Source organism: Pogoniulus pusillus, chromosome 15 (assembly GCF_015220805.1).
Source record: "Pogoniulus pusillus isolate bPogPus1 chromosome 15, bPogPus1.pri, whole genome shotgun sequence".
NCBI classification, from domain to species: domain Eukaryota; kingdom Metazoa; phylum Chordata; class Aves; order Piciformes; family Lybiidae; genus Pogoniulus; species Pogoniulus pusillus.
Genome location: NC_087278.1, coordinates 14,988,917 through 15,015,668, shown reverse-complemented (window position 1 = coordinate 15,015,668; position 26,752 = coordinate 14,988,917). Strand labels below are relative to the sequence as shown.

At 40.8% G+C, this 26,752-nt stretch overlaps 1 protein-coding gene across 4 annotated transcripts in view; it reads right to left on the bottom strand.

Moving 5' to 3' along the window:
* Positions 1-26,752, bottom strand: part of KIAA1549 (KIAA1549 ortholog) — a 156,519-nt gene that overhangs the window by 32,915 nt on the left and 96,852 nt on the right. For all 4 annotated transcript variants that reach the window (XM_064155473.1, XM_064155474.1, XM_064155477.1 and 1 more), the window contains exons 8-10: positions 24,091-24,236; positions 15,567-15,744; positions 13,577-13,761 (exon numbers count right to left, since the gene is read on the bottom strand). In XM_064155473.1, coding sequence (XP_064011543.1) covers positions 13,577-13,761; positions 15,567-15,744; positions 24,091-24,236 — 509 coding nt within the window. The remainder of the gene's footprint in view (positions 1-13,576; positions 13,762-15,566; positions 15,745-24,090; positions 24,237-26,752) is intronic.

The following is a 26,752-nucleotide window of genomic DNA, read 5'->3' as shown; positions in this document are numbered from 1 at the left end:
CTTTAATTGCCATGTGAAGAGCTTTGTGTGTACTTGTGGATGTGAGGCTGGAAACACCTGGGTACTGACCGGGATGGTTACCACTGCTATGCCATTTTCCCATGCAAATGAGGGAAATGAGTTTAAATAACTTGAGTAATGTCCCTGCACACCTTCCTCTTTTTGAGCCCCTTGAATCTGCAGGAGTCTGGGGGAACTTGTACTAACACCTAGCTCATCCGACAAAAGAGCAACATTCTGCAGATCTTAGGCATACAGCAACCTGGCAATGATTTTTTCAGGCAGTATGGATTTCTCCAAAAAAGAACTGAAAATCTAGCTCTTAGGAATTTCATACTGAATAAACAGAAAAGTAAATAAAAGGCTTTGGAGTTCAGAGAAATAAGATACTTATCTCAGAGATCTTATTAAGGGATTATGGATTCAGTAGGCATCTTGCTTGAGAAAGACACAAAATTGGGCCTTTCATTTTCATACTGTATTTATAAAAAAGCTAATCTCACCTTGTCAATTACTTGATTCAGACCTAATTTAACCAAACCTCTGAGTTTGAAGCTCTCCTGCTGATTTTTGGGAGGCTTTGGAGTAATTAGAAATTCTGAAGAACTAATTAAGAGGAAGTTTTTCTTCAAGTCCTGCTCAGTTTTATGCAGTTTGGAAGTTGTCAACATGTCTGTACGCTTTCAACTCCAATTTTCAAAGCACATGCACAGGTAGCCACTGCACAGCACACGTACAAAACCCTCTATGTGCTCCTAGAGCTGACTTCCTGCAAAGTGAAGCATGTGCTGGAGTGTGTTTATGGGTGCACCAGGTTCCAGATGTTTAAACGAACCCCCTTTCATAAAGCTTGGCATGCCAACACAGCTAACTACAAACAGACTCGTCTGATAGCATGCCAAAGATAAGCTTGCCTAAGGAATATTCTGAAACAATCTCTTCAAAATATTTTCTCAGTAAGCAAACATTTTCCAAATGGTTCTTAGAAGGGATGTTGTAGTAGAGCAAACTGCCTATTGAGACCAGTAGATGGCAATAAAAGCTCTCCTGTAACATCCAACGCCTGCCTGAGTGGCTGAGGTTTGTGGAGTTCATTTCGCACAAAATGAGTAAGCTTATTATTTGAACAGATCTGGATGTCTTCCACGATACTCCATTTTTCTTGGGCTTTACAACAGTTCCTTCAATTCAGCGTTCTGGAGGATCCGGTTATTGAATTTATGTAAATGACTGCTATGACTGATTCAAAACAGCACTGGCGAGCTAGATTAGATGCAGTTAGAAATGTTCCTCTGGTTTTTGAGTCATAGACACCTAATGAACCCTTCCTGAAACTTCCCCCTTGAAGCACTGTCTTCAGAATCTTGCTTACTACAAACAAATACACCACAGAACTCCACTCCTCCACCCCAATACTTGTGAGGAAGAACTTTTCCCATCTACTGTCATAATTAGCATGCTGCCTCGCAGCACTTTGATTACTGAAACTCCTCTTAGTTATCCCATCTCCACCTCTGATCTGTTTGACATTATGTCTATTCTTTTTGAAAATGATCCCGTGTGTTCCTTTGAGCCCCTTCAGTAGTTTTAACCCCTTCAAACTGCAACCTCATATCTATGCAACCTTGCTGCTGCTCCCTGATAATCACTTGCTCTAGTTTACTACACTCCCCTCCAGATGACAAGTTTTCACCACGTGCTGGGCACAACATTTTCACCAAAAAACCTCCAACAAAACAAACAAACAAAACAACAAAAAGCCCAACAACAACAAAAACAAAAAAAACCAAACAAAACCCCCAAAACCCCAAATTTGGTGGTGCTCAGTCCTTTCCTAAGCACCCTTGACTTGCAAAGTTACCACCGCTTGCTGAGGCGGGCAAGGACAACTGAAGAGATAAACATTCTAGTCATATTGGAGTTACTACTATGGCCTTACTAAGACTGATGCATGTCTGAAGCAAGCACTTCAACATACCTTGGAGTTAACTCCAGCATACCAGGTTTGTAAACCCACTGGGTTAAGAGCACAGTGCAAAAAGAGGAGTTTTTAATGTTTTGATTTTGACTAGCCTTATTCCTAGCTGCAGTCTAACATAACGTTTTGCCTAAGTGCAGTTACAGAAACAGACATATTTATGTGAACATGTATGTACACCACAGCATATGTATCCACAAATGTTCATCTGAAGACAGACCATGCAGAAGCTGAATTAAAAGACTGCTAGTATTGCAAAGACAAGCACTCACACCATAAGGAACGGCACAGTTAAGACTTAATAATCACAACTGGATCCGCTCACACATAGACATTGCAATTAAGTCTTGAGTTACAAAATCATAAACTCATTTCTTCCACAGGAACCTTTCTGCTCTCTCCCACCCTGCTGGATCCTTGGCACAGGCTGGGCTTTCTGCTACTGGACAAAGCTGTGTAGAAAATAAGAATGTTATTTGTAGAGCCAGTAGACTCCTTTCCTGCATAAGCTGGCCAACAGGTAATGAAAGGAAGAGGAGGTATAAAAAGAGAAAGGATGCATTCTTTTATGCAAAACTGCAGCTAGGGTGGCTGAGGCTGTCAATGGATTTCAACGGACACTTGTTGGCAATAGAGGACTAGCAAGTGTCCAGGCACCCAAGCTCTGTTTTCTGACACTGCAGCGAGGTAAACTCATCTGGCTTTACTCTTTCTTGCCAGGCAGAACAGGTCTCTCCATCCTGCACTGCTGCCCCTCTCTTCCTCCGCCTGCCACCTGTCCCAGTTTATTCTATCCAAGAACCTGAGGCTCACTGCTTCGTATTCCTTTACCGGGCCTCATAACAACCTGTGTACAGCAAGAGAGTAACAAAACCTCTCAGCTTTTAAGGTACACACTTCTGATACCTCACCTCTTAGACCACAGCAACATTGTGAGTTAACTGACACTCACCAAAATCAGCATGTTCAGTGAAATCTGTTTGAAGGACGCTGAAACATAACTCTGCTTCCTGTGAAATTAGATGCTCAGATCAATGAGACCCAGTGCAACAAATTAAAGAGTTTCAGACTGAAGAGTTTTCCTAATTTTTCTCATGATTTTCTGTGCCACCTGCTGCATTCTTCCTTTTCTTTATGTCAAGTTACATAGTGTAACAGACAGGATGGCATTTCCTTACCTTAGGTCAGGTAGTCAGAATACCACAAGGATCAGTCATAAATTAACCACCATCAAGGAAAGAATAGACTGTCTTTTTAAAAGCACATTTGTTCTGATACCACCACCTGTTCTGCAACCCTTTTAATCAGCCTCATGAAACTTTACCTAAGGCTGCATAAAATCAGTATCAGCAAAAAATTCTTGTTTTAAATCTAAGTTTAGAGTGAATGTTTTGGTTTACATTTATATATTTGTGAGAGGGAAAAGATAAATTAGTCTGAAGGTACCACCAAAATTAACATGTCTAAACTACTGTATTTGTAAGACACTGCATTACTAAATAAATGCAGAACCTGCTGAAATCTAAGGGGAAGATGATTCCAAACTGGTAAGTCAAGCCAGTGCTTTAATCCCATTGTTGCATACTGAATGTGGGACAAAAATAAATATTTGAAGCTCAATTCATAGAAAAATCAAATAATTTCTGCAGAAACCTGCAGCATCTTGTGCACCTCGGTCAAGATTTAGTCCATGAAAGCAGTTAACAGCTACAGTACTGTACAAGTCACAGAAATATAACACAGCTACCAATCTATTGTTTTGCTAGATGAAGAGACACACCAGGAATGTCAACAATCTGTTTTCTCAAGAATGCAAATAGTGCACAGGCAAGCCAATGAATAATTTCATCAGAAAGCAGAAGAACAGAAACACACTTATTCAGTATTCTCAATGTCGTTCCTGTAAGTAGCATTTGAACTTGGACATAATATGAAAAATAATAGATCGAGACAATTTTCTACTGATTTTATACTACAGCCTTGCCTGTTCCTTTTAGAGATAGACATGCTGAGAAGAGGATGTTAAAATACATTTCTAGGGAAACACAGGAGCTAACCATGCTTTCAAAAATAACACTTCAGTGTTGGTATGTAATAGGAATCCCTATGAAGAAGACTTACATAGAATCAACCAGGTTGGAAGAGACCTCCAAGATCATCCAGTCCAACCTAGCACCCAGCCCTAGCCAATCAACTAGACCATGGCACTAAGTGCCTCATCCAGGCTTTTCTTGAACACCTCCAGGGACAGTGCCTCCACCACCTCCCTGGGCAGCCCATTCCAATGCCAATCACTCTCTCTCTGAAGAACTTCCTCCTAACATCCAGCCTATACTTCCCCCGGCACAACTTGAGACTGTGTCCCCTTCTTCTGTTGCTGGTTGCCTGGCAGAAGAGACCAACCCCACCTGGCTACAACCTCCCTTCAGGTAGCTGCAGACAGCAGTAAGGTCACCCCTGAGCCTCCTCTTCTCCAGGCTAAACACCCCCAGCTCCCTCAGCCTCTCCTCATAGGGTTTGTGTTCCAGGCCCTTCACCAGCCTTGTTGCCCTTCTCTGGACACTTTCCAGCACCTCAACATCACCCTTAATAACATTCTCATACTTGGAATTCTACAAAATTGAAAGGATAAAGACATTTCATAGGAAAAAAAAAAAAAAAAGACGTTTTCAACTCTAGTACTTTAAATGCAGCAAGGCAATGAGAATCAATGCTTTTAAAATTGACATGGGTTGAAGATATTAAGTCTGTCTGATTTAAGATGGCTTAAAGCTATTAAACATTCCTAACTGCCTTGTACAATCTGAGATTCACACCACCAAAGCCTTCTCCATATTGCTATGGCACTAGAGCATAAAGCTGTGTGAAATCACTCTGTTACTCTCATGATACACCAGTAAGGACAATCATTGGCAGCTGCTGGTGTGCTTCTTAATGGTTTTTTTTTCCACCATGCTGCTACTGACCTTTCCCCAAGATACTGCCTACTTTCTCCTCTCACAAGAATCGTTCATCCATATTGTTTGTAGTGTCTGTTCCATGAAAAAATTAGAACACCTTCAAGAAATATGAATTTAGAAATACTAAGGCATGGGCACCTTTCTTAGTCTCATTTCAGATCATTCTTTTAATATCATTCCTACCCCTTATGGACATAAATATACCCTATGTAATTTTGTTTATATCACTCTACTTCAGCAGAAAACCCTTTGGGATCATGGCCAGGGACTGACTGTAAAGTATGCATAGAAATTCTACATGTGAGACAATAATGCTAATGCACATCTGAGTTAAGACACAAAAAAGCTTTGCTGATGAAAAAAAGATAACACAGAAGCATAGTTCCACCTCCACAGCCTCCCTCCAAATACTGAAGATATATTTGTAGTTCTCAAGGTCTTTTTATGCCATTGACACCACTTCCCTATGAAATGGCTTATGACACAAACAACTTGAGCCATAAGCACAAACTCCTTCCTGCTCTACTTTAAAAAAATTACTCAGCATCACTGAGAGCTGTGCAGGGGGATCCTTCACTGCTGCTGTTTTAGGAAATGTTTAAGCAGTAAACCAAAAAAGCTCTCCAATTACATTTAAATACTTTTTACTGATAACCACATATGTATGTAAAAATTGCATGTGCAAAGGCAGCTCACTATATTGCCTCTTTGGTGGGATGCCACTAATCTCCTGTACCCTCTGTGTCAAGCCCCATCTCCAAAAGATGCAGGATTTTGTAATCTGGGGGCCAGAAAAGCTGTTGTAAGTATAGAATGTTGCCCATTTCCTCATTTGAGGCCAAGCAGTAAATTATACAAATTGTTTTCCGCATTTGTCACCTAAGAGCATTTCTGTCAACTATCACCATTACTGGGAACAGGCAAAGCAGCTGAGCAAGCACATCCTTTTGAAGAACTGTGCTTGTAGTCACACAAGTTTCTACCATTGTCTTCGGGAAAAGCTGCACACAAAATAGCCATGGAAAACCAGAACAAGCTAGTGTGCAGCCTCTTGGTGCTCCTTCCATCCTCCGGCAAGTCAAAACTGTGGTTTACTGCTAACTACCATACAAATACTAAGCAAAGCAGGAATCCCACCCAAAACACCACCACAGGAATTTTGCTCCTGGAGTAGGATTAAAAATAAATAAAGAAAGCTCCAAATTTACAAAAACTTTATAAAGCCTGAAATTCTCAAGATACTTGTTCTGAAATATTTTCTTAAGAGAGATTCTTCTCAGAGATTTTCATCATCCCTCTTCTCCCTTGTCATATTGCTTCTTGCCACACGAATATTACCATGAGAGCTCAGCAAATTTCACAAAATACAGGAGGGATCATGTTGTTGAAAGCCTTTAACTCTGAGTACATACATGCCTGCAGGCTGTAGAGATAACTGCTGTAACAGGCAGAATTTGGTGTCTGAATCCCACAGTTTTAGCCTTGCTTCTCAGACAGAAATGTTGTGGAGCGGATACTACCTTAATCACAGTTTGGTGAGGTTTCTTTGCACAGTGGTTGGATGAAAGTGTCAGGAGTAAGTTAGAAAGAGATCAGCAACTTGTTAGGATAGATAAGGCACTGCTGCTTCTCCATTCTACCAGTCTTTTGCACGTAAGTTATGTCAAACAATTGCTCCTCCAAAGCCATGTACACATCTCCAGCATCAACTACAACCTTAAACAAATTTAAGTCAAAGAAAATCTTTTCTCAATTTATGAAGCAAAAGAAAACATTCACAACGTGAGTTTCACTGTCTAGACAGAGCACCTATACAAGACAGTCCAGAAACATTTCCTCTCTGCAAATAATGAGGAAAGTACTAACAGACTTTTAAGACAGAGCATAACTCAGCAATTTCATTTATTTTTGTGCTGGTATTTTGTCAGGCTCAGTGGCTCAAATTTAAGTATCTAAAAAGGATTTAAAGCACAGAGAAATAAAGTGTATCACATATACTGCAGAAATAATCTGCTTGCTGAAATGAAGCTACAAGTGAGTAGCAACATTAAAACCTTAGGCAACAATGATTTAATGTCAGCCCATTTCCTTGTGCATAAAAATAGCTAAATCCTACAGTAAAATCTCAGTCTTTTTTTGTTGGTAAAGGCAGAATTTATTTCCCTGGTATTAATCTGGTCTCAGAGGTCTATTATGGTTAGGACGGTGTAGAGTCTAGCCATGCTTTGAAAATTAATTCTTTTTGTTTAACTTCTTTTCACAAGCAGCCACTCTGTAAATGTCACTGTAAATCCATGGGTCACCTACACTTTGAACAATGTCTTTGGTTCTAGTCTCCCCTCCTCAAAAAGTATGGGAAAGAATTAGAAATTTCAAAGGCTAGCAGGCACTTCAAAAGGCCAGCTCAAAAGATGGGGTGTAAGAACTGATTCCTCTGCCTGGAAAACAACACGATGGAGACGGGAATACCAGAGACATTAGCAAAGTCAGAGGTGACAAGAAGCAAGTAACCAGGAATCAGCTGTTCAAATACCAGGGGGCATCACAGAGGAAAAAAGAAAGTGGCCAAATACAAGCAAGATGCAACAAGACAATGCAGGTCTTTATTAATCGCGCTCTGGAAATCCCTGTCAGCAGCTCAGATGGGTTTAGAAGGACCAGACAAGTTAATGGAACAGAAATTTGTTGAGAGTTAATAAATATCATTACTTTCAAAGTGCCTGAGACACAAATAATGAAAGGCTGAAGAGTTTGTCAAAGCAAAGCATCACATGTACTTGCCCTACTCTCTTCTTCTGTATGTTTGGCTTTTAGCACCTGGGCTAGCCAGCCTTTTTGTCTGACCTCAGGATAGCCACTCACTTGTTTGTAAAAAGGCAGATGAAAACATTTTACATCTATCACTGTAAGCAGTATATCTAAGTGTGGTATTTTATTTCTACAGTTTACAAAAAGTTAATCCTTGTTACAGAAGAATTCCTATGAAAGAGCTCTTGCAGAGGAATTGTCATCAGAGAAATACACTGTTGAGAAGTAATTAAGATGCTGAATACTGTGTGCCTTGTTAGAATCCAACTATTGACTCTGAAGCACAACCTATATGCCAATTCCCAAATGACAGCATTTTAGATAGTAAAGGTGGCTCTTCGAAATGAATGATGTTTGTTATGCAAACAGTAAGCATAGACATGAATCTCCTGCAGAAATTCATGTCAGTTTTCAAGTAGTTTTTGTAAGACTGGTGTCAGCTGCCTTTCTTAACATGAGTCTCTTTTGAATGAAATTATTCTGCAATGCAGAGCTGTTGCCTTGACATTGTATAGATGAACAAAAGCATTACATGATGTAAAAAAAAAAATCATAAGAATTCTTTATATCAGGAGTAAGAGCCTAGTATTTTAGCCTCCAGCAGGGCTGGCCTCTTTGATCCTTGGCACATCCAACAGGTAGTCTCCACTGAATACACAATAATAAGCAAAACTCTTAATTCAGAGGTGTAAAGTTACACCTGACACACAAGATTCAATACCAGATATCCCTGCTTGGGGGGGATAATAAAAATCTACACAAGCCTCTCTCAGACATCTTGCAGGAAGCATGACTTATTACCTGTACCCATGAGTGGCACTTGGAGGTCTGGCTGCCTGTCAGAAGCAGCACAGATCAGAGCCAAGGTGCAAGAGCTGCTGAGACTCCCCAGGTGATCATACATTAGCTGAGGTTTGCTGGCACATGATATATACTAGCATTATCTGTGCTCCTGTTCAAGGGGGTGTGGTACTGTATGCTTTGTCCAAGGCTTTGTGGGGACCAACCAACCCCACCTCTCCTACATACAAATAGATAGGATAGATACTGAGACAGAGAGACATGTTCCACATTTAAGAACCACAGTGGCATGCAGAGGGCTCCAGAGAAGAATGATTTCTGCATAGAGTAGGGTTTTTTCCCTGGTTAGGGTTTTAGGATGTGCCCTTAGAAAAATTAAAAGCAGAGCAAGCTACTCAAAATTAGCATGCAAAAGCAATGACTTCACTATGCCCAGCATTAACATGACCATATCCAAGATCGCCTAAATAAGCTATCAGGGTACTTGTCCACAGGTGCCAGAGTCTGGTCATTGGAGCAAGTGAAAATTACCTCTGAAATGGCCTGGGCAAGCCATTTCACTTTTTTATCCAAACACTTGCACGCCACCAGGAAAAGAGAAGATCTGTAGGGAACCATGTTTCATTTTAAGTTTTGCAAGTCCACAGAGAAAGAAATAATATTGCCAACTCTGTTCCCACTGCATTAGGTAGAATGGGTTTCTTTGTTCTCTGGGGAAGAGGAAAAGGGTTGAGACATTTCACACAAAAACAGCAGTGGTCCAGTACAGAGCAGAAGAGTGGTTTGGGCTCTAAAGACATCTATCTGTTTTCATAAAGAAGAAATACAACTCGTGGCAAAAATTCAGTTGCCTACAAAAGGTATAACTTCTTTGGAGGAAACGAAGTTCATATTGGGACAATGTTGTGATGGGTACAGGCAACAGCAGAAGAGAACATCCTCTAATTTAGAAATGGCACTTATGCATCTTTTTACCTCCAAAGGCAAAGACATCTTTATCCAATGCAACAACCCAGATCACATCAAGAATTTCCAGCAAGAAGCTACAGGTCATGAATACTTGATGTGGCCTTTAAATATCTTAGCTCACTCCCTTGAAAAGAATTATCCTTGCACAGACTAATGAATCTTGCATAGAAATTCAGTGCTTTGACCTGCTTCCTTAACTCCCCGTTTCCAAAAGGTCCAAATGGCATTGATCTAAGCATATTTTCTCATCTAATCTCCAGAATGAAAAGGATAGCCTAGTATTTTTCAGGTATAGTTAATCCTGTTTTGAGGCAGAGGAATGGATTAGCTAACTGGAGTCTCCTCAAGATTTTTTCATTTATACTTCATCCTTCAAGCAAGTTTTGCTAGCATTGGTTCCACAAAAGTTTTCTTTCTTACATATTTATGTTTATATTCACTGAAGTAGCACACTTCCAAGAGTAAAACATCCCCTAGTGTTGTTGGAGCTCAGGCTCAGTCTATATTCTTTGCAGAAGATAACACAAGGAGCTGTTTTAAGATGGACTCTTGCGACATCCTGTCTGCAAAGACATTGATGCTGTGATGATACCAGCAGGCCAGGTGGCAAGAACAGAAACTGGTGGTGCAGCATGGAAACCCAACCTGCAGAACAGGCTTGCACTGAGTACTCTACCCTGCTCTAGAAGAAACATCTTTGCTATTATCTCTATTTGAGAGTGACATGGATTTGAGGGTGGTGACAAGCTGAATATCGGGACTTATGCCCAGCTCCAGGGCTACGACGGCACAAAAATAAAGATGTAATCCTGAGTGCTTCCATGGGTTTGTCATTGCAGCATCTGAATATTATTCAACACAACTATGCCTGATGAAGTGGAAAATATGCTATTATTGACATCACAAATGGGGGGTCAGCGACCTTAATATTCTAATGGGGTGTCCACAGAGCAACTGGTATGACAAGTTGGCCATTGCGACTGAATTTTGGTGTTGTGCAACTCTGGTGATCTTCACCCTCACTGAGGTGCACATCCAAAAGCAAAGAAAGATAATAGTACTGATTTGCTTCATCAGAAGACAGACTGAGAGGGTAGAAAGCTTGTGACTTATTTTTAATGGTGGCCATAGGAACACAGCAATCACATCTGCTCTGTGAATGCGAGTACATATAGAAGATTAATATTAAAACTTAATTTTATAGTCTGAGTGCATACCAAAATATTTCAGAAAATAAGTAGTTTAAAATCAGAATGAAGTCATTAAATGAAGGGAAATAAGAAAGAGGGAATGATACATGAGGCTACAGAGTCCAGGAAAAGGTGTAGTGTCTTCAAAGCATCTTCTCTGAAGAGATGAATGCAAAATTGCGAAAGAGACTAAACACTGAGAATAAAAAGCTCCTGTAAAATGTAAGTTTTATGCAATCTCTATTATTATACATTTACAGAAGTTGTCTCTCTTGATGTTTCAAGGAAACAGTCTTTCTGGCAGTCTTTCCTCAGCAATGTGAAGCAAGCAGGCTTCCCCTTCACCCTACTCCCAACTTTGTTCCAGGCTCTTATCATCTGCTGCTGTGAATTCTAACAGATTATTATGCTGCCCACTGATCTGCTATGTTAAAATGGCTAATTAAACACACTGAAGAAAACACTGGTGACACTTCTGGAGATCCACCAGTGCACTATGATATCCATCTGAACAAGAAAAGATTGTCTCAGGTGTTTTATCTTCCAAGCAGCACACATTTTCAAGTGCAAAACACATTGTAGACTTATCACATGGTTGAGGAGAACTGCTTTCTAGTTCCAGTGTGGGTATGCCATACATATGCTAATAAAATACTTTGATATTTATACATTTCACTTCTATATTTACACTAAAAGAAAAAATGTTAAAGATTAATAGAAGTGAGAAGAGCTAGCACCATAAATGCATCTTTATGGGTTTTACCAATGAAATATTGATTCCAAGAGAAAAATCCTGACTTTTAACCTAAATATCCTTCCATTTACAGATGCAGTACAGATCATCACTTTCCTTAAGTACCAAAATCAAACTCTGTGAAGAGGGAATGGAAATAATCGGGAGTGGGGTGAAGGAAGGGGAGTCTGAATAAATTGTAAACCGAGTTTATTTACAGACCTAAATCCTTGACCATGTTATTTCACTCCTTTGACCATTACTTTGCATTTACTGTAATAAAAAGTATAATAATGCAAACAATTTAAAATAGCAGGACCAGACAAAATGTCCCTAAGCATTTGTATGCTATTCTGACTGACTGGGGGTCTTCAGTGCTTGCTAAATATGCCCTGTTATGACACTCTTTGATGATGTGAAGAAATCCCAAAGACAGCCTACTACTAAGGAAGCCAGAGTACTACCTTTTTTCTGGGTCCTGGGCAAAGGAGGAAAGTGGTGTTCAAAGTAGATTTTGCCAGTTGTTTGATATGCTAAAGGATAAATATTTAAGACACTTTTTATTGCTTTATGTCATTTAGTATTAAAATATGAACAATCCACTGGCACCAGGATTGGACTAGATGTCCTTACTGGTTCTTTCTATTTTGCTCACAGTGTCTTCCCTAAAGAAGCCAAAGTGACAGGCTCCCTAGGCAAACTGGAACAAGACTTGCATACAAAAAACTTCAGCCTTTTGACTCATGAATGATTAAAATGAAAAATACTGTGGAAGCAGTGGGAAAAAAACTAATTTTCCCAAAAGAAAGTATAACTGTGAAAGATGTTTCTGGCCTTACAGCCAACCCAACTGCTTTCCCACAAAAAGCTTGCAACAGCAGGAAGGTACTGAAGATTTGTGATGAAAGACAAGGGCAATGATCCTCTCCTGCCTTTTTTGCATGACCCTTCTCAAATTAGCTGAAACTATCGCAAGGAACTTCTTCAGTCAAAAACGTGTGTTAGGTATTACCACAACACAGGTGAAACAAGGTACCAGGAGGTGAAGGTCATCAAAGGGTACCACTTGTTGTTGACCTCACTTCTGATGCTCAGTCTGCAGTGGCAAGACAAGTGGAAGTTATTATTGATTTGTTCTGACTGCTTTGGAAGTGCAACCACTTTCTACTTCTCTCATCTTTCACACTGTTAATTATCTTGAAAGAGAGCATGGTGTACAGACAAGGCTTGTTACAGAGAATACTGTATGACCGAACAGGAGGTGACAGTACAAGAACATGACTACAGTATCACAGGATTGGCAGAGGCAGATTATTTTGCCTTTAATAATGCCTGTGAGGGTACAGTCGGTAATAAGTTTCTCTGACAGACCATTTCTCTTCAAGTGTAAAAAAGGCAAGTAGGATTTGTAACCCTTTAGTCACTTTTCCATTCTTTTTACTGAATGCATCCTTTGTGACAATTCTGGATGGCAAATTTTTAATTTACAGCTCAGGCAGAAGAAAGACAGGCTACTGAATTTCTCCCCATCCTAACCCAGCCCTCCAACACTCTGCCTGCTTTGCTCACTCATGCAATCTCATACAGATCCCCTAACCAAAGTTCTTGTCCTGCAACAATTGTCACAGCAGCACACGAGCCCCAGCAGAACATGGAGCAGCAAGGACAGGCTCTAGCAAATTCTAGTTACAGCATGAGGTATGGTGTGGTTTAGATGTCAAATTAGTTTAGCAGATTCTGTCCAAAGAACATTTCAGCCCTCTGAAGAAAACAAGGTCAATGATTCAACACTCAATACATTTCCTCTTATTCAGTCCTAGCCAAAGCCTGGAAATGAAGTGATAAAGAAGGGCTCCATTCAGCCTCAGTGCCCACATTTCAGACGGATGTGTCTGTCTAACACAGTATCATGTACCTAAGAGAACAAACAAAAAACTGGGATTCTTTAATTCAGTGATCCTTTGACTTCTTCCCTTTGTTTTATAGGGGTTTTTTTGTGTGTTGTTTTAAATTGGAAGGCTCTGAAACTGTATTTCCACATTCTATATAAGGATAGGATGCTAGGTGCTCCCTAGACTCCCCCATTCGGTTATGCTCAGAATATGGAAACTTCTCTCAGCACAGCTTCCCCTTTTACCTTCTGTCGCTGTTGAATGTTGCTCATTGTGTCTGGCTGAAACTCCAGTTTGTCTGTTCGGCAAAGTTTCCAGTATAAAATAATAACAATCAGGAGCACCACAGCAACTGGGACTGCCACACCAACAATAATCCAGAGGTTGCTGTTTTGTGACTCTGAGGTGGAATCTTTCAACTTCTCCACAGCTGTAAAGTCAAAAGGAAGACAAGAATATTATGTGGTTAGATATTTTAAACTGAGGACAGTTCAAGGTTATGTGTTTTTTGGCTCTTCTCAAGTGCTAGGTTCAGTATTTATCAGAAGCCAACTGCATGTCACAGGAAATGTTACACCGTTTATAAGTTAACATATGCCATGCTCAGGAAGCATGGGGCAGGTGAACAATTTTCCTGGCCTATCTTCTGAAGATCTGTGCTTAAAATATTGATGAAAATACACTTCTGCCACATCATTCTGTAACCCAAAGCTGAGACTGCATAGTAAAATGGGTCCTGAAAAACAACTTATCAGTAACAAAAGACAAGCAGGATTTTCCAACATTATTGACTGTTTCCTGCTTTAAGCAGACACTTCTTCTCTTTAGTTACACATTATATACTTCACTACCTTCCCCATCAATAATCACAGTCAATTTGGAATCAGTAAGACTCCTCTCCAAGGTGTAACAGCTCTGCAGAGTTTATTACATTTTTTTTCCTTTCTCTGTGTCACTGTGTGAAATCCCTTAACCCCAAACAGAAGACAAAACTACTGAGAAGTATGATCAAACCAGCCAAGGTGAGCTGGAAGAATCCAGAGAACTTCCACCTTCTCTGTTCTGTATAACAGTTACACGTGTGACTGAAAACCACAGCAGTAACACTACTAGTCAAATGGATGTGTCTCCTTAAAATGATGTTTTCTACCCAGTCTTACTTTTGTATATTATTCAATTCATCCTTATGATTAGAGATTAAATGAACAAATTGAGGTTGTGGCCAGGGGGAGGTTGCTCTCTTCTCTCAGGTGGCCAGCACCAGAATGAGAGGACACAGCCTCAGGCTGCGCCAGGGGAAATTTAGGCTCAAGGTGAGGAGAAAGTTCTTCACTGAGAGAGTCATTGGACACTGGAATGGGCTGCCCGGGGAGGTGGTGGAGTCGCCGTCCCTGGAGCTGTTCAAGGCAAGATTGGACGTGGCACTTGGTGCCATGGTCTGGCCTTGAGCTCTGTGGTAAAGGGTTGGACTTGATGATCTATGAGGTCTCTTCCAACCTTGATGATACTGTGAGACTGTGAAATTCTTCTATTTCATACATCTGACAAGTCATCTATGACATTACTTCTTCTGATAAAAAAATCACCTTTTTCTGTCTAGTTTCTTCCAATAAGAAGCATTTAAAAATGCTTCTAATTTGTCTAACCAATGCTACAGTACATTAACAGATATTAAGCAGATGCATACGAGGTACTGACCTATCTTTAGGCCACTGGTTTAATGAGGGACAAAATGTAGAAAAACATCCAGATGGTGCAATTATTACCATTTTTCTGTCTACAAAGACTTTTGAAAATGAGACACATACTTGTCCTATTGGCAAAACACCCTGCAGTATAATGCAACCTATGCCTTCATATTGCACAGAAACAGAAAAGGTAATTAAGCGCTCACATCAGTGAGGTATTTTGCAGATATGGGAATAGCAAAAAGAGATGAAAATAGAAAGAAGGCACCTAGTTAGTACAGTGTTTTCCTAGCACAAGCACTAAAGTGAATGTAGCAAAGCTTGTACTTAAGGACCCTGTTGCAGTTCCAAGCCCAGAGTCTTCAAGAAGCAAAGCAACATCACAGAGCTCACTGCAAGGCTGCTAAATTTCATTTCCTCAGCAGTGTCAAAATTCAAGAACAAAATACTGCAACAGTGAGCACTGTGCAATGCCGTAATCCCCAAAGCTAGTATCACCCTTTCTGCTTCCTTTTGCTGGCATCAGTGTGGATTTGGTAGGGCTTACGCTGTGCAACGGTGCCTTCAATGCGGTATCCAAGGATGATTGCAGCCCGCTGGATATCAACTCTGTTCATCAGGTCTGAACACTTCAGAGCACTAAGTCTCTCTCCATCTTGGTCCTCCACAAAATAGATCAGCTCCACAGGGTTATCAACACCAACTAACCGTGACACGTTCACAATCTGAAAAGCAATTGGAAAGCTCTTACATTCTATTTATTTGGTGCTCCCATATATTTGTTCTTTCAGTACTTCCCTCTCTTCCTTCCCTTCACAGGCTTGGATGCTATGTAGACTTATTTAAAGGGAACCATTTATAACAGCTTTGCCAAGATGGCATCAGTATCTGTTTTAATTGTCACTATGTGCAATCCCTAGTGAGGGACTTTTTAGGATGTCAGGATAGGACTAAGAGGAATTGAGCAAAACCAGAGGTGTGTAGATCCAGATCAGATGGAAAGAAGTTCTTGACCACAAGGGTGGTGAGACACTGGAACAGGTTGCCCAGGTTGGTGATCCAAGTCCCATCCCTGAAATTTTTCAGTGCCAGGCTGGATGGGGCTCTAAGCAACCTGTTCTAGTGTGAGGTGTCCCTGGCCATGGCATGGAGGTTGCAGCCAGATGATTCTAGAGGTCCCTTCCAGCCCTGACAATACTATAATTTTAGTCCACAGAAAAAAAAAATCATCTTGTATTGTAGAAATACAACTGATGTTCATCTTCCTCTATCTATGACACCAAAGAATTATTTGTTTCATGACAACATACACATCCAGTGTTGAAGCAAAAAACTACTTTCACTCTAGATTTCACTGCCATGCCACCCTGGAAACCTCTACTTACCTTTAGCATTTGTTGGCTAGTAGGAGCTGCTGAAGAGATTATTGTGATTGTACTTTCCCCTTCTCTAAATACCTCCTTTGACTTTCTTTTGTTATTTGTAATACTTTTTGTTCCAGTTTTCTCATGTTAGGCAGCTACACAAGCAAATGTTCTGGTGCTTCAAATAGAACTATTTGCTCTTCATCAACAAAAGCACCTGAATAGTCACCTTCATCCTCCAAAGAGGTCCCTCTGGCACTCACCATTCTTCAGGAAGGAATGCATTTGATGCTGTGGGAAGCAATTCTTCCTGCTTGCTCCTAAAGACACTAATAATCAAAAGAATGCCTGCTATGAGGAAGCCCTGTAGATACTCTCTGACAAAACAGAGAGAATCACGTAAGAACTTTGAACTCCTGTAAAATTAAATCCTGTATATAATAACTCTCTTCTATTGAATCATTTACATGCAATGGTGAGCTCAACTTAGAATTAGGCCAAACAAATAGTAGGAGGTATTCTATTATGTAAAACACTTTGAAGAGCTATGGAAGGAATTGCCACAAATAGAGCAATACATTTTACTTCCTTCAGAATTATCCTTCACCATGAAGTACATATTTAATAAATCAGCATTTCAGACACTGCCCATAGGCTTAAAGTAAAGCAAACACACAAATGTTTGCATGTCTGCAGCTTACAAAAGCAAAGCTTTATACTGTTTTCTTTCCTAGTTTCCAACAAAACAATTGTGTAGCAGGAAAGCAGTGCAATGTTCTAACTCCGGGGGATAATGTTCTAGTCTTAAGGGACATCAAGTCAACATGTCCTAAAAAAGCATTTCCCAGTAAGGTATACAATAAAAATAAAGGAGAAAGCACTATTGTCATGAAAGTATTTTAGGCCAAATCAACTGAAGGCAGACAATAATATTCAAAGTCAGTCACATTTGATGCAAGAAACTGAACACTTATAAATACAGTAGAAAAATGTGCTAATATCTGAAACAAAGCAAGACCTGCTAACAGGACCCATTCACCAGTGCTGCTCGTCTCGAGTGCTAGTGACTCTTCTGCTTGCTGAGGGGCAGCCAATCCCTGGCTGAAAGTAACAAAAAAGTACCAGCAAATAAGGTTTCAACACACATACTGAGCAGCTGCGAGACTGAGTCCGGTTTCACAGAACCCAGAGATAGCTTTAGATAACAGATGTCCACAGCTTCGTGTTTCTGCCTCAGCTGGGCTGCCGTCCCCGCGCGCAGAGCAGCAGGGTTTCGGCACACACGAACCTTTCCCAACTGGCACTTAACTCACATGGTGAGTGAGTGAGTTGAAAGGCCCTGTGGGACTGGAAGTCAACGTGTTCCTCATTTCATTATATGAAACCTCTCCCTGTGTAGAAAAGCCACAGAATAAGAGAAATTTCTAAGATTCTTAAGCTGAACCATCATATCCTTGCTGGCCTTGAAGAGTATCCAAGAAGTGCTGTAGTATGTGTTGTGCACCCCGGGCAACAACTAGAAGCTGGCTGAATGGGTTAAAAAAGGAACTTCTCCACAGCTGCCTTTGAAAGGGCAGAGCAGGTGGAGGACTGATCGAAGTGTGAATTGCTGCAAATTAAACAAAAGCATTTTAAACACATAATTAAAATAAACAGTGTATGGTTCCCTCACCTGAGAAACAGGCAAGGGTGAGAACAGTCAGACTAGAGATAGGAAGAAGTAGCTGGAGGTATTTTAGCATAGCACAGAGAATATGGGAATAAGTATGAAGAAATTCAGTGGAGGGTGGAGGTGCAGACCAGTGTTGATGAAGTAAGCTCACTATTTTACCATGTTTAATCTGAAATACTTTGTTCTGAAAACACAGTATTTTATAGCTGCTGACACACCAAAGGAAGCTGCAGACAAAACTTTCAAATCCAAGCAGAGATGGAAAGCTGATGGCTGAGAAGGGTATCTGTGAGGTGATTGAGACAACTAGACGTGTATAAACACAAGACCTGTACTGGTACTTCAATTTTCATCTGTCACACTGATTCATTAAACTTGTTTTTTATAAAGCTAACCTTTGAGTGGCTGCAACACAACACATCATACTGGATCTGAACTGTTTAAAGTAAATTGAGGTATGTGGCCAATGCGACCATGTCTTACATTGTTTCTGTACATTTGTGCCAATTTGCTCCATACTGGTACCTTCTGTACAGCTTCAGATTGGTTTCATCTCATTTTACAATGGCATCTCTGTCCTTCAGAGTGCTAAGAATGCAAGTAGGGGCAGAAATGGTATTTCCCAGGCATCTAGCAAAGCAGGCCATGTACAAGGAAGCATCTAACCATTTTGTGTTTAAACTTTGGCAGTCAGGAATGACATAAGAGGGAAGGAGATAGAAGAATTTAAACACATCGAGCAGAAAATGAAAAAAAGAAGAAAGAAGAAAAGACTAATTCAGGTTCTGGGTACGTTAACAGTATTTGTTTATACTAGATGTGTATTTAAGCTCCAAAGAATAAAGACTTAACTGTGTTCAGGTGCCAGTAAATGTAAAGTATTTTCAAGAGGTCAGTAAGTAGAGTTGCCTTGGAAACCACATCAGGCTCATCATTTAAGGCAGAGAAATCCAGGTGGTTGGCAAGCCATCATGAAATTCATAGAGTGTCAATCAGCTAGCAGGATGTCCCAGTCAGCAACATTATCAGGTGCAAGGAAACCCCGAGTGAAATGGGATTTCAAAGGCATGAGCATTACTTAGGAACAAGCAAATACATACAGGCACAATCTCCAAAATGCATGCATGCATTTTCCTGGTTTTACTACATTCATCTGCTAGGGGTAGGGGGAAAAAAAAAAAAACAATCAAAAGAGCCTCAAGAAAGATTCTGCTTTCTGTCTTATTAAAAGTAGGATTTTAGTGTCCGTGCAATTGAATCAAGCAGTACTGTGGTCTGATTGGTTCAGTAGACAGTGCAACATGAAGCATATATGTGAAATAGGCATCACACATAACCTAGTCCTGGGCGTGAGAAAGGTCTCACAGGAAACTGTCTCAGGGAAGAAAATGGTGGTACCACTTGCAGGCAGCCAGCTTCCTCCTAACATGCTCCAGCTGGGTCTGTACAGGGCAGTACCTGCTGCTGTCACAGCACCAAGTACTTAGCTGCTGCGGTGAACTCTCCTCACACTGAGCTTTGGAGATTTGTAAACAGAGAGTCAGGGAGCTGAAGATAATGCTAAGGAAATTTCCTCTGCTCTGCTCGCAAAGCAAAGGTAGAAGTACTCTGTGGGCAACCTAACAGAGGGAGACAATTTCTGCCTGGAGTGGCCATGAGAGGGGTGAAGTAGAAAAAGATCAAGTAACAGCGGTCCCCAAAAGGTCTGTTGAAAAAAATAAAAACTCCCAGCAGCAAGATTGGGTACTCAGAGTACACACAGAAGAGATACATAAGTTATTGGTTAAAAAACCCAAGGGAATCCCTGCCTTAATTAAAAATTCAATGCAGTCATTATGTGCCCTCACATAGCTACGACTTCCATCCCCACACTAAAACTATGGCATCAAACATGCTCTTTAAATCAGAACAAACCTCTTTTTATCATTTAGTGGGATCACTTTTTCACTTCCTATTAGGTTCAAAGGGCAAATGTGGTGATAGGAAGCAAAATTCATTATTTTTCTATTAGATCCTGGTGTATCTCTAAAGTGCAATTAAGTAATTTAATTCCTAAAAAAATAATAACAAGAATCAACTTATTTCCAGTCAACTATTGACAAAACACAGCATAGGGCCTTGGCTCTGAAGGTGCAATGCAATCCACATTAAATGTCTTCCCTTGAATTCGCAGCAACAGCAGATACATATTAAAAATCTAGACAACTTGCTCCATGAAACATTGATATGAGCATCATGCAAAATTAAATGGACCTCTCCCATGTACAACAGTCAGGTGTATGAAACTTCAGAGTCTTTTTGTACGTAACAGCTACAGGCATTTTTCTTTCCTTTTTTTTTGGTTAATCATGGAGTGCCACCTGTTAACAGCAAGGAGAGGCAAAGGCAGGGGAATGTATGCTATTTGGGCAAACTAGGTAGTCCAAAGCTCTTATGCTATATTTAAAGAGTAAGTTTTAACATTCTTAGATCCCAACACATGCCTTTGGAAATGAAATCTAAACCTCATAAGGTATCACTTCTATTTCCTTAGTATGTAGAAGGAAACCAATATGCCTGCAGTAATGTTCACAAATAATTGCTTCATCTTCTGACCCACAGTCCTAATTTTCCACAGAGCTTAGAAATGTCACAGTTCAATACACTATAAATATCTTTTGCCTCAGGAAAACCTCCAGCCTAAACAGGTTCAACACAAGTGAAATGCCTGTCTAGTCTTTTGTGCATATATTAATGTTCTGGTAATAAAAGTATCCAACACTTTGGTGTCACTGGCAGCTTCTGATCTTATGTTGACTTCCGTGCGGCCCATCAGAGCAGTCACTGGTTCGTGTGCAAGAAAAATAGATGGGAAAATCTGAATGCACAAAGAACACTGATAGCTCTCCCTACAGACTCAAACAAATGCATCTATACAACACATTTCGAACACAGCTTGTAAGCTTGGCTATGAGGAGTAGAATTAACAGCAGTAAAACTAAGGGATTTATTGACTATGGACCAGATCCTCAACTATCAGAGAAGCATCCTTGAAAAAGATCATTCTGCACTCAGGAGTCCACTACTAGGTGCATCACCCCAACTGCTCACAACAGCCTCTAAGGCTGTCTCCCCTACTACACACCTGAGCATCCTGCTAAAGCAAGCTACCAGTAAGCCCTAGTAACCTGATGGCACTCTTGCATTCTTGTGCAGGAAATCAGAACACCTATCAAAGAGACTTAACAGCAAGGTATCTCCTTCAGACTTCCTACTATTTTGATATTACAGTGCTGACAGCATGGTCTGTGAGCCCTTGAAGAAGCCCTCTGTTATGTGGGATGCTATGGTGTGCTGACCATAACTAAGAGAATCCTCCACTGCTCAAAGACAGCAGTTTGCAGATTCTTTGCACTCATTAAGTGGCATAAACGCGCAGCACTGTTGTTTAGAACATGAGCTGTCGACCTCTTCCTACCTCTCAGTGTCCTGGAGTCCTGTATACTCCCAGGTTCCTCTCCTGCCGTGACTTCGGGGGAGGGGGAAAGCCGCCTGGTTCCCCCCGCCTCACCTGCCCTGCGGGCATGAAGGGGGTGAGCAAAGGGGTCCTGCCCGCACGAGCACTGCCCTGTGCAGTGCCCACGCTGGAATCGGGCTGGGATTGGCTGTGCCTTTTCACGCCTAAGGAAGTGGTAACTCTGCCCTTTGTCTAGAGAGGGTATAAATATTGGGGGGCTTCCCGCCTTTGGGGGTTCCCACCTTGGAGTTCGTTCCCGCTTGGAGTTCGTTACTGCCTGAACCTTCGTGCTTGCCTGAGAGTTCTCCCCCAGCCCCCCTCGCCTGGCCTGGATACAGAAAGATCTTCAAAGAACTGCCACAGCCATTGACACCCTTTGTAAGCTTAGCAACCCTGAATGGTCCACCTGCAGCTGCTGAAAGGGAACGAGAAAGAGACAGACCCCACGAGGAAGTCAGCCTGATCCTGAGTTATTTTGGCTCAACTTTATTAGTAAGAAAACACTATTAATTAATAGCTAAAGCCTTTTCCAACTTCTGACTTCCAGAATAGTCAGATGGCATTCCTGTAGATATTCTCAAGCAACTGAATCTGTTAATTAAACTAAAGTAATCTTTGTATATATAGTTTTGGGGGCGGATTTTTGGGAAAATAAAACAACTCTATTTTTGTATAAAAATTCCCGACTTGGCCACACATTAATTCCTGCCTCCACAACACTCAGTAAATAAAAGTTGTAAGAAAAATGCTGTATTTTCACTTCCCTAAATGCTGTTTTTTTATCTAGGAAGAACCTGCTTGTAATTTTGCATGTGCAAAACCAAATTACCTGAGCTTCATTATGCAAGTCATAAAATTGTAATCTACACACACACAGTTTATAGGCTGTGGTATCTTTGCTTGCAACATAAGGAACATTTGTTCAATTTACATGCAAGGGGAGGTCTGAGGCATGAAGAACAAAGTGCATTAAGAGTTGCTGGGAATAGAAGATCTGAAGCAGATATCTATTTACAGCAGTTTGAAGCTGCTCAAAATAAAAATAAAATAAAACCTTTATTACTGAAACAGACATAAGAAGATCTCAACAGCTGGAAATTTAAGAGGCAACAAAAAATGTACTACTAAATTAAATAAAGATAATAGGTCTCACCTGCTAGAAGTGCATTTGTGAAGTAAACCGACTGTGAATGAATTTGCTAGAAAAATTAACTTTTAAGAAGATGAGTCATTAAAATTGTTTTGGCTTTCAGTTTGTGGAACTAATTAGAAAGAACACACATGAGAATTTAAAACTTAAAATTAACTATCCAAATCTTCCTGGACATCATGAGAATAATTCCACCTGTAACAAAATTATACAGCGGCAGTGGAATCCAGATAGCAGAAGCTGCCACGTGTGCAAACTCTGGCATGATTAATCATTCTTACTTGAAAGCCATTCCTGGGATTAGTACTGTGACAAATAGGCAGTTATGGATTGGAATAGAGTGCTCTACTGCTGCATCAACCTGCACATGATTCTGTCTCATATCTCTGCACCACCACCACCACAGAGAGCTGGGGAGTAGCTGTTCCAGCTACTTTGTTATCCAGACGACCATTTGCTTATGCTGGGCACATCATGAAAGCCAGACAAGATGGCAAGTTTTTAAAATAGAATGTTGGTAAAATAATTACTGATACTGTTTTTAAGAAGTCATCAGAAATTGTTAGTAGCCACTTAAAACATGAGTTGCTTCAATTTGTTATGTTTAGTTTAAGACATAACAAGGTATGCAAAAGAACCATAGCTTAGGTGCAAAAACAAAAGCATCGTAGAATCATAGAACAGATTCATTGAATGGTCTAATTTGGAAGGGACCTCAAGGATCATCCTGCTCCAACCCCCCATCGTAGGCAGGGACACCTCCCACTAGAGCAGGCTGCTCAAGGCCTCGTCCAACCCAGCCTTAAACACCTCCAGGGAGGAAGCACTCACAACCTCCCCATTCCAGTGTCTCACCACCCTCACTGTAAAGAACTTCCTCCTAACATCTAGTCTAAATCTCCCCTCTTCCAGTTTAAACCCATTACCCCTCATCCTGTCATTAGAAGACCTTGTAAATAGCCCCTCCCCAGCCCTCCTGTAGGCCCCCCTCAGATACTGGAAGGCCACTATAAGGTCTCCTCGAATTCTTCTCTTCTCCACACTGAAGAGCCCCAACTCTCATAGCCTGACCTCACAGCAGAGGTGCTCCAGCCCTCTGATCATCTTCATGGCCCTCCTCTGGACTCACTCCAACAGTTCCATGTCCCTACTGTGTTGGAGGCTCCAGAACTGCACACAGTACTGCAGGTGGGGTCTGACAAGAGCAGAGTAAAGGGGGAGAATCACCTCCCCTGCTCTGCTGGCCACACTTTTCTTGATGCACATGCACACATCAAGCAGCTAAATCGGCTATGTGTTTTCAAGTTATTTCTTCAATTCAAAACCTTGACAATATTAACTTATTCAATGATTTATTATCCATTATTTCTTCCTCTGAACTCTTAATACCTGCACAACGTTGCTGCCTGCAAAACTGGCTCGTCTCCATATCCGCCCTCTGACCAAAGCCTCGTTTAACAGGTGAGCGAGTTTCCGTTCCATCTCAGCCTGAAACACCTCTTCCTGAATTCGCTGGTCCACGACACCCAAGAGAACTACATTGCAGAGAAAGTAACCAAGGAAGACAAAGTAATTAGTAAAATCTTCTGTTGTGTTAAGAAGCAACAAGCTTGGAGTCATTCTGTAACGTCTCAGACAATTTAATAGCGGATGTGTTCATATGGGAATATTGCCCAGTTCAGCTGGGGGTTACATGCTGGAAAAGACAACATTGGGTGCAAAAAGGTTAAAAGAAATACATTCTAAAGAAATGTAACATAGGGCAGAGGGCTTTTTTTTTTTTTTTTAATCTCAACCAGGCCAGATAGACCCAAGATACTGAGAAAAGTTTCAACTCTAAAGCAACATAAGCTTATGAGCATTCAATGAACTGATTAAAAACAGATAAAAGAGAAAGCTCAGTCTAACTCGTCTGCTGCAACTACGCTCAGCCAAAATGTATTCAGAACTGATACAGAGGTGGAGATTTGCAGGAGAATGGTTCCAAAAGTGAGGAGAAAAAGCAGAAGAGTAGGACATGAATGAAGCCATGTATTCCCTAGGTAAGAAACATTAGCAAGCATAGACCTGCACACTACACTCCTCAACCACAGGTACTCTGGGTCACTAGAACAGCTAATGTTGGCAGGAATCCCTGAGGAACATCACATAGGAAACATGAAAATAATAGCATGGAACTTTAATAATAAGATGCCAGCCAGTAAAAGTAGTGTGAATGGAGCAACAGGCAAATGACTCAGTTAACCTACTCTAAAGGACAGTAAACCAACCCGTCACTGACTGCAGTAAAATAATTCAATTTTCATTCCAGCACCTCTCACTGTAATTGTTTCTAATTTTTAGAAGTAATTTTCTCAGTGTTTTCATTTTTTTTCAGTGTTGTGATTAATAAAAAGCCATCCAACTAGATAAAATACATTAAATACAATTTTAAGGTTTTTTAATTTTAAACCCAAAAATACTAAAACCCCTTTGTCATTAAAACAGTTTCACTGCAGATCTCAAAGGAGGGAAACTTTAACAATTTCTCACAGTCTTCTAAATTCAATAACAGACAAAAGTATCTAGGAATTAAATGGCAAAATAAATAGACAGTGGCCTAAGGCTATGCTATAGAGCCAGTAGAAGATTGTTCTTGCCTGTGTATTGAATTTCAGTATCAATGAATTATGCTTAATAGCATGAACTGTATTATACAACTGAATGGGACAGAGAAGATTGCATATCTCATCATTTTATGACTACTGGGATAAATGCACATATATCTGGGTAATCTAGTATTAAAAATCTTTATGTGCATAAAGTCTATCATTTTCCCATATCACGATTCATTACTTTTACAACACAATACAAAGACTGAAAGGATTGACCCAGCCAAAGTCTATTAGCTCTTCCCAGGATGCCTGCAAAAACTGAGATTACAAAAAATTCCTCTACAGCAAAAAAGCTGCTGCAATTGACTTTCAAAACTTACAATCAGGAAGCTTAAAAAACCCAAAGGGATGTGATTTCTGACCTGAAAGAACCCTCTTTCTACTGCAGGATCCAAGGGAACTTCCAGCAACAACAACGAGAACAAACATAAGGCTGAACAAGACAGGTTGGAGGTATGATCATAAAAAGCCAGCACAAATCTTTAAGCAATAAGCAGACCCAGATAAGTCTCATGCAAGGTCCTGCACTTGGGTCAGGACAATCCTCATACTCAACACATGCTGAGAGATGACCTGATAGAGAGCAGCCCTGCAGAAAATAAGTTGGGGTACTGGTGGTTGAAAAGCTGGACATGACCATGTGCACTTGCAGCTCAGAAGGAGCAGGTCCAGATGAGGGCCACAAAAACAATCAAAGGGCTTAAGCACTTCTACAAAGACAGGCTAAGAGAGGTAGGGTTGTTCAGCATGGAGAAGAGAAGGCTGTGGGAAGACCTTACAGCAGCCTTCCAGTACCTGAAGGGAGCCTATAGAAAGACTGCAACTGGTTGCCAATGGAGATGGTCAAAGTCCCACTTCTAGAGACATTCAAGGTCAGGCTTGATTGGTCTCTGAGCAACCTGATCTAGTTGGTGATCTCCCTGCTTTATTGCAGGGGGGGTTGGACAAAATGACCTTTAAAGGTCCCTTCCAACCTAGCCCATTCTATGACACTGGATGCAAGATACACACATACAGCTTCTTCCATGCTACTGAACATGATCTCTAATTCTTCATTTTTCTTAAAAAACTGTGTGAGTTTCAGAAATTTGGCTGCACCTTGGAATCCTGCTTAAAAAGTCAACTGGGTCACTGGCAAGAAGAGAAAAGGTTACCTGAAAAAAACAGTAAGTCTGTAAAACTGGTGAACAGGTGGTAAGGTAATGAGAAGATAGAAGTGCATACAGTGGGCATCTGCGACCTAAGAGGAAGTTTGGTAGGCACAGGCTGGTCATTATTCAGGCTTTCTGCCTTTGAGCAGCTCAACCACAACAACCCCATGCAGAGATACAGGCTGGGGTCAGAGTGGATGGAGAGCAGCCAAACAGAGAGGGATCTGGGGGTACTGATTGATACTC